Source organism: Glandiceps talaboti, chromosome 14 (genome assembly GCF_964340395.1).
Source record: "Glandiceps talaboti chromosome 14, keGlaTala1.1, whole genome shotgun sequence".
Classification (NCBI taxonomy): Eukaryota; Metazoa; Hemichordata; class Enteropneusta; family Spengelidae; genus Glandiceps; species Glandiceps talaboti.
The window spans coordinates 4,342,119-4,350,976 of record NC_135562.1 but is presented as its reverse complement, the minus strand read 5'-3'; the positions used below and the strand labels follow the sequence as shown (position 1 = coordinate 4,350,976).

The 8,858-nt window shown below is 36.2% G+C and overlaps 1 protein-coding gene across 1 annotated transcript; it reads right to left on the bottom strand.

Moving 5' to 3' along the window:
• Nucleotides 1-655: 655 nt before the first annotated feature.
• On the bottom strand, nt 656-7,958 carry LOC144445715 (tRNA selenocysteine 1-associated protein 1-like). Its single transcript, XM_078135358.1, has 9 exons — nt 7,836-7,958; nt 7,258-7,355; nt 6,185-6,284; nt 4,960-5,009; nt 4,599-4,702; nt 3,357-3,504; nt 2,634-2,874; nt 1,698-1,728; nt 656-1,258 (listed from the first exon to the last, which is right to left on the bottom strand). The coding sequence occupies exons 1-9, from the start codon at nt 7,857-7,859 to the stop codon at nt 1,119-1,121; spliced, it is 936 nt and encodes a 311-aa protein (XP_077991484.1). The 5' UTR covers nt 7,860-7,958; the 3' UTR covers nt 656-1,118.
• Nucleotides 7,959-8,858: the final 900 nt, after the last annotated feature.

Below are 8,858 nucleotides of genomic sequence, written 5' to 3'. Positions count from 1 at the left end.
TTCTGTTATTATTAAATATGTTTATCAGAAACAGCAAATTTCTTTTAAAATGACACTATGAATTCACATGCTTTCAAGTAATAAAACATGGCACCCTCATTTGCATATCATTTGCATGTAGGTGGACAATAAAGTTTTCAGTATTGCACTGCAGTGTAAATACCACCACCAGTGGTACACATGTACCAGTGCAAGTAATCACTGGTACATATCTAATAATAGCTGGTACAGTGTGCTATGATGCATCATTGTAAACCACGGGCCTCTTTACGACACAGTTTGAGACACACTATGAAGAATAGTAATAACAGACTCCGAACATGTCTATGCTGTAATTCCAATCTCAAAGTAAAAACCAACATCAAAACAACCTGAGATAAGTTTACGGAAGTATTTAATTCAATAAAAATCATGTCGAAAGATGGACAACGTAACTTTAACATTTCATTAAAATTTACTTAAATCTAATGTCTTTTACACCAAGTTTGTCAGTACATCCCTGACAATCAATGATCTAATCAAATACATTTCATTTTTTGTTTTGTATCAGTGAAACTGATAAAAATGCACTTTGTGAAGAACTAATTCTATCTATGTGATAAAATTGATATTATCTCACAGATACAAAAAACAAAGTGAATCATAACTATGTTTGAAATACAACTATCCCATAATACTGTTATCATAGTTTGAGATTACTGGCACACAGTCATGATCATAAATAAATACAATAGTGCATTCAACAAAAAATAAGTATGTCACTATCATATCTCAACATGAATTTGTCAAATAAACTTTGATAGACTTTATACTATGTCAGCTGTAGATGATGTTGAATATCAAAACTGATCTCAAGTGAGCTAAATCTTATTCTTAGAAATACTTTTGTATAAACAGCGCCCTCTAACACAAATAGTGATTATGCTTTTGTCTTTATCCAATCTCTCGCTATGGAACACTTAGCAATGCTGACAGACGTTAAACCAAAAAGTTTAATTGTTTATCTTTTGTATACGTTTATATGCATACTGATTGACTCAACTTGAACTTCACATGTGTCTGTTAGCTAATACAAAATATGTGAGTTACTGAAATGCTGTGTTAAAGTTCTGGACATGTCACGTCTTTATTCCTGGTATTTCTGATGTTACGCTATCTAATGGATTCCATCTGGAGTTTTCCAAGGCTTCATACAATTCTTCACTTCTTGTCATAAACTCTGAATTCATTTGATCTATGTCAAGTGGTGGATTGGGATCTGTGGAATCAGGAACCAAAGCAATAGGTATATAAATATGTGTTCCATTACATTCCTCATAGTTATGTAAACATCAACTGAAACCATAGATATGCACGTACATCCATATTTACCTACATAGTCAGTGTATATGTATGTATGTATGTGTATGTGAGTGTGTGTGTGTGTGTGTGTGTGTATGTATGTATGTATGTATGTGTGTATGTATGTATGTATGTATGTATGTGTGTGTGTGTGTGTGTGTGTGTGTGTGTGTGTGTAGATATGCATGTAGGTATGTATGTATATATGTCACACACACACACACACAGTAAAAATTCTTGATAAATTTCAAAAATATTTAGAATATTTTGCCATATATTGATATATTACAAACATTTCCCAGTGCTTATTTTGCTAATTTTGTTAAGATTTTTTGCAACTAAAGACACTAACATACCTTCTGTGGCATCGTGACTGTCATCATAACCCTACAGAAACACAAAGACACAGGTGAGACTTTATTAACATGGAGAGTGAAATATAGATTTAAAGGACAATTCTTAACTTTGGATGTTGAGTTTACACTAGCTGGGAATCATTTCAATAAAGACAGAATTCTACTGAAATCAAAGAATGTAGGACATTCTGTTCATTTTATAGACATTTAATAGCTGTTTTCATATTCATTTGTTGTAGATGTATTGTGATAGCTTATATCAACATACAGCAATCATAGTCTTATTTTGTTAGCTTGTCCATCTGCTGGAGTCAACCCACTAAAATGTGGCATATCGCAATCAGTGTGCCCTCTAAGCCAATTTGACACACCACTGACACACACAATTTCTAGTGATGCACCAAAATTTGGTATTCCCATATCTCTTACTATGCGGTGACTCAAGAAATACCAGCTTTTCTCATTTTGACTTACAACAACAAAATTTGGCTATCATTAGAGGGCACACTGATGGCAATACAGCATTCCTGCAAACCAGAGCTATTATTTCTTCTAGGGACTGGCTCGTTAAGAACGGTACCATAAAATGGTCATGGTTTGCGACGATGGTAATACAGTATCTGAATCCGAATTTGAATTTGAATCTGAATCTGAATCTGAGATTTCATTCAAAATATTTGATTGAATAATTAGATGTTATCCCCCAATATTTTTCTTCGTTCAGCCAAGGAAATTACGAGTGACCTAAGGGGCTCTTGTCACTACGAGTTGCTAGACGAGTAGTGACAAGGGCCCCTAGGTCACAGTAGACACACGTTGTCGTGTCAGAGACATGGATTGTCATGACGGAGAATGACCAGAGTATATATTCCATATTTTTTTTTATCTAAATGGCTCATGCATGATATAATGTGTGAGAGAAAACGTTTTACTTACTGCTCCTGGTCTGTTGTGTTGATAATTAAATTGTGTGTTATCATACTGTCCACTTGGTCCATAGTTGTAGTAATCTGGTGGTGGTGGTGGCGGTGGTGGTGGTCCATGTTGTGATGTACCAGCTGGTACTGGTTGCTGTGGGTAACCACCCCATCCAGCATAATAGTTCTGATACTGTTGGTACTGTTGGTAGTATGGGTCATATGGCTGTGATGACTGCTGCTGGTCTGAATGTTGAGGTCTTCAAAATAAAAATATTGTTAATACTATAATTACATGTTTTTTGTCAACTCACAAGACACATCGAGCCTGAATAGCCAGCTGCATGGTTGACCTGGAAATCGTTCTCTACACTTGACCTGTGAACTCTGTAATTAAAACCTTAAATTTTTAGTCAGGCTTTTTTAGCTGAGGAAAAATTATCATTAAATTAGCATATCCCATGTAGATGTTTAATTAAGGGTCATTTGTACAGCCAACTAGGTCAAATCTGAGTAATCTAACACAATCACTATAATATAGGCTAAGATATGCCATGAAAAACTTTTAATAATTAATTACTTACCTCTTTGGTATGGCCCTTGCTACACGGATTGGCTTTCTTCCTAATCTGATGACATTATTAATGTTTTGGCAATACTTACCTCTTTGGTATCGCCCTTGCTACACGGATTGGCTTCCCTCCTAATCTGATGACATTATTAATGTTTTGGCAATACTTACCTCTTTGGTATGGCCCTTGCTACACGGATTGGCTTCCCTCCTAATCCAATGACATTATTCATTTCCATCAGGGCTCTTTGTTGGTCATCTTCACTGGTGAATCGTATGAACCCATAACATTTAGAGTTACCTGCTGAATCTTTCACCACTACAAGAAAGAACATAACGCATTAAAGGGACACAAGCTGAGTTTATATATGTTTATAGGTGTAGTTTTCACTGTATATTTAAAAGGTACTCACATTATTGTACTTACTGAAGCACACTTAACCACTGCTTGTAATTAACTGAACTCAAACCTGGTATTAAGATATAACTCATAAACGATCACATGATGTAATTTATGGTATGTACCAAAAAATGTTCAGGAATCCCTACTATGCAATCAACTGTTCTAACAATGCCAGAAGACAAATGTAATGTTACAGAAGACATGCATTGACATTAACATTATGCTGGAATATGGTTTTATTTAAGTGCCAAGTTGTAAGCATTAGCATTACACATGTATAATAATGTACACTTGTGACATCAGGGATTTATCACTACTCATCTTGCACTCAAGGCCCCTTAGGTCACTCGTATTTTCCTTGAGTAAATGATAAAGTATACTGGGGAATAAGACATAAACACATGGAAGTCATGCTGTGTGCACTTTAACAGAAATGGTATTTCTTATCCGTCTGTTCTATGCCATCACAATATGAGGTAAAAGATACTAAATCTCAGTTATTTTCCCTAAGTTTTCTTAAATCAGAGATATCTATTCTCATATTTCTTCACTCTGTTGGCAAGAGATTATCTATTCTCATTTTTCTTCACTCTGTTGGCAATACTTGTGACATAAGGGTTTCGTCACAACTTGTTTAAGAGTATAGTGACATGGTTCCTTACATGTACGTCACTTGTAATTACATCAACTAAACAAAGAAAAAACCCATTTTCTTTGTACTATGTACTATGTAGTGCATATTATGGCAAGTATTTTCTGCACTCTGCATTCATACCGTGATTTGTTTATACTATAGATTTCATGTATTTAACACCGATACCATGACATATTAAAGCAGATATTTCCTGTATACATAAAATGTTTACATTTATAACATGTGGTTTTCATGAATTTCCTGAGTTCTTAGATGGTAAGATACATTGTGCTGGTCTGCCTCCTCTCACCTGATGGATGTGTGAGGGCGCCCCATCACAGCGTACCTTACAGACTACTGTGTTCTGTATACATACCTTTTCCTGCTTTACATGTGTTGTAACGTTTTGCAAAGAAATCATGTAATGAGATGTCTTCCACCTCTGGAGTTAGATCACCAACAAACAATGAATATTCCGTTCTGTAGTTAAGACAAAAAGACACATTTCAGCTTTATAATTACTATACATGTATGCAACTTTAACACGGACTTTATCCATTCAGAAACAAACGAACGACAGTGACAGGACTTGAAGCTGCAGCCAACCACTATAATGCATTTGACCATCATGACTCCACAACCTGCAGCCTACAGATTCCAAGACAGCCATTCTAACCATTCAATCATCCTGACTCCACTAAACTCACAAAGATTGTGTAAAATGTTTTAATACTTACGATTGATAGGTTTGTCCATAGGCAGCACGGTTCAACTTAAATCTTTTCATCTGTAAAATAATAAGATGCAAGTGTAATTTTCTCTCAAATATTGAATATTTTCAGAAAACAACACAGTTTTTGTACATGTATTGCAAATCTGTTAGCCTGTAAGACATACCATGTCACTCTGCCCTCACAGGATATTGACCGATGTGTGAGGGCGCCCCATCACGGGGTACCTTACAGACTACAAATCTGTCTGATCAAGGACACTGAACCCTATAATATAACATGTTGTGTCTCCTCGTTGGACATGGGACATGCCTACTCTTCAAGATGACATGATGGAATAAACCATTCAACAATATAGGATGGGTCAGGTACAGGGGGGGGGGGGGGGGCACCTGTTCAAGCATGTCTGAGTTATGGCTTTGGACATGATGACTGCATCAACAAAATCGCCATTTCAGATTATATCAAGACAAAAATGGATATGCACATGTATGTCATAGAACACTGTCCTAATACTAACTTTGAATGAGATCTGTTCAAGCATGTCTGAGTTATGGCTTTGGACATGGAAAATTTGCAAACAAAATGGCTGCTAGGCGGCCATATTGGATCATGTCACAACAACAATGAATATGCACATGTATGTCATACAACACTGTCCTAATACCAACTTTGATTGAGATCTGTTCAAGCATGTCTGAGTTATGGCTTAGGACATGGATAATTTTGGAGTTAACTACCTTATTTCCAAGGAAATGGACAATATTTTATTTTTTCAGCTTTTATGATATTGACCTCTGTTCAAAAAAATATGCACAATGACCCCTGACCCTTGATTATACTTCTCACACTTCTAACAGGGAATGGGTTCAAGTTTTCTTGAATAAAGTAGCACACCGTACAAAGCAAAAGTCTAAGATTTTACTTCAGAGGCACATACTACATAATAAACATCATAAATGTATATCTAGCCATGGTATCAACTCATCTCATAACCACCAAGAGATTCAATTCTGTGGATTGCACTAGTCTATATTGCCACTGGTCTAGATCTAGCCATGGTATCAAATCATCTCATAACCACCAAGAGATTCTATTCTACAGATAGAGCCGCACTAGTCTACATTGCTACGGTCTAGATCTAGATGTTGTATCAAATCATCCCATAACCACCAAGATATTCAATTCCATGGATAGCACTAGTCTACATTGCCGCTGGACTATAACTTACAGGGTTCGTCATTGGGACTGGTTTACCATTAAATTTCCTCAAAACTCTCTCTGCTGCTTCTTGATTTTCAAAATCAACAAAACAATAGCCTTGTGCTTGTCTAGGAAAAAGAACATTTTGAAATGTTAAATGTAATAGTTGTCATTATTGCTTGTATAATAATGCTGCACAATTTGACACTCTGATGAGTCTATGATATAAATCAATTCTTGTGACCTGCCAAATGTTTGGTGTTCCTTCGTCTGGATGCCAACTCTGGCATGGTCTAACCACTGTCTGGTCAAAGTCCCTCAATCAGCACAGAGAGTTGTCCATCCAATCAGTGAACCCCAGCTGCTATAGTGACTTACAGTGTATAAGTAGAATCCTGAGCTGACAAATATACCATATTTGGACATTACATAACTGCCCCAATATAAACACTAACTTTATGAGGGACTGTGTTATTGGTTAGAATTGTGTTATTGATTAACAAAGACATGATGTTAGTGACTGTTTGGATGGCTGTCTCAGGACTTCTAATGTAATGACTTTGACCAGACTGTGAGTGATGGTATAAATCGTAACTAGTGTATAAGATCTTAAGAACTACACAAGGTGTTCCTTTATCCATTACTATTTGGTGGACCAAATGATAGCCAATCTTTTAATTATGTTCACTCAAGACAGACCTATTTAGCTGCATCAAAATGAATAAGCATGTAAATGAAATTACTTTCAGTGGAAAATTCTGAGTAACTACTTATGTCAAAGTTTATGGCAGAATTGTTTAGTGTGAATCAATACAGTAACTGACAAAACTTTCGTCAACAACCGTTTATCAGCTACAATAAAGCCAAAACATTCAAAAACTGTATTTGCATTAAATTTGTAGTGCACCATATAAATATACTCCGAGTACCCAACAACCTCTTGTGATTAACGTTTTATCAGGCAATGCTTATAAAGCAGACAAATTTATCTACTGTACAGAATTTGAGTGGATTTCATTGAATAAATTTTTCTTCTTGTATTTCATCAACTGTTGGTTTCTTTATGTCTAATTTGAGCCATACAACAAAAAACCATCTTACCCTGTGAATTTATTTTTGATCATCTTGACACGTAAAACATTTTCTCCCAATGTTGAGAAGGCATTGGCGATGAAGGCCTCGTTCATGTACATCTCCAACTAAACAGACACACATTGAGACAGATAATGATAGATAGAGTAAATCACAAAAACTGACAGAAAACGTATCACAAAATTTACAAGTCTATGGTCGAACTACATACAACGTACAGTACCATCATCGTAAACCACAGCCCCTTTTACGGCACCGTCCTCACTACACATCGGTCCACGTCCATGTTGTACCGCGCGGTACAAATTTACAAACATATCATAGTATGATGTGAATCATAACCAGGGGCATTTGCGATGTTGCACACCTGTTGCATAAAAACGATTGTTGCACGCCAAATGGTTCCGTTAACTAGCTGTAGTACTTGTGAACAATTAAACAACGTAATAATATCATCAGGCGTGAACATATTACATTTTCAGTACGCCACAATATTTTGTTACCAATATATACCATTGTCGCTTCTAGTGGAAAAAATCATTCCGACGATTTTGGAAAGAAAGAAAAGATGCCCCACTTTTACTTACATCTCCCATCCACAAGCTTCCCATGGTGAATATTGATGCTGGCTCAATAAAATGATATTTAAACAAATAAACCCTTGGTAGTGTGTTCGTGTTGTTCGCGTGCTCACTTTACATGGAGGCAGCCATTTTTATATGACGTCACCAAAAGTGCGCCACACACGATCACGTTGAAAGTCTAGTAGAAAAAAACATACGACGCGCCCACAAATGTGTTCCCCGAAAAATGGCATGGGGGGTGGGGGTAATATCAAAAACCTCATATTTTTGGACGCATTAACTCATGTACATGCATTGTTACTATTTAGAAAACCATCGATCAGAAATGCTCCTCAAAATAATTTTGAAACAAACCTCGCATCGCAGTCCTGCAGTCATTTTACTAAACGACTTTTATACTGGCTGCATGAGGATGTGGGCCCATCAAGGAGAAAAAATGAAATAACTTATCAAAATAGGTAGTTCGTTCCCGTTGAACAACTTTACTTTTGTCTGGCCTAGCATTTTATTTATATTTGGTATACTCACTTATTGCCTGGCTATATACAAGGGTACTAAGTAAACATTTATTAAGTTACATGGGGGGCTGTTAGTAGTGTACCAACTATTTCCCAAATCTGAAAGCCTCGGGAAATACACAGTTGCTAGATAACAACACGGGGGCAGCTTACCTGCAAACACACACACATACACACAGGGAAGTATGTGTCGCAAGTTGTAGCTGTTGCTATGGGACTAGGTCATATTTTCATGATAATGAAGATTTTGATTTACATTATGTCATTAATATGAAGACTGTCAGTGTCAGTCAGTACCATTGATGGTTATTTTGATTGAACAGATAAACAATGGTATAAGTCACACTGAATGTTGATTAGAATTAAAGTGTGATATATATTATTTTACTCAGCTCCGAGGTTTGAAATTCTAGGAGCATTTTGCACCCAAAATTTAAAATTTAGGAGCAAATTGATCCAACAAAATCTCGAAAGATTTAAGTTCCTAGGCTGCCATGATGAGGTGAGA

Bases quoted from the DNA above. Each gene is read 5' to 3' on its own strand.
- LOC144445715 (XM_078135358.1), bottom strand. From the start codon at position 7,859: ATGGGAAGCTTGTGGATGGGAGAT. The intron at 7,356-7,835 runs GTAAGTAAAAGT...GTGTCTGTTTAG, and splicing joins GAAGCTTGTGGATGGGAGAT to TTGGAGATGTACATGAACGA. The intron at 1,259-1,697 runs GTATGTTAGTGT...CTGATTCCACAG, and splicing joins CAGTCACGATGCCACAGAAG to ATCCCAATCCACCACTTGAC.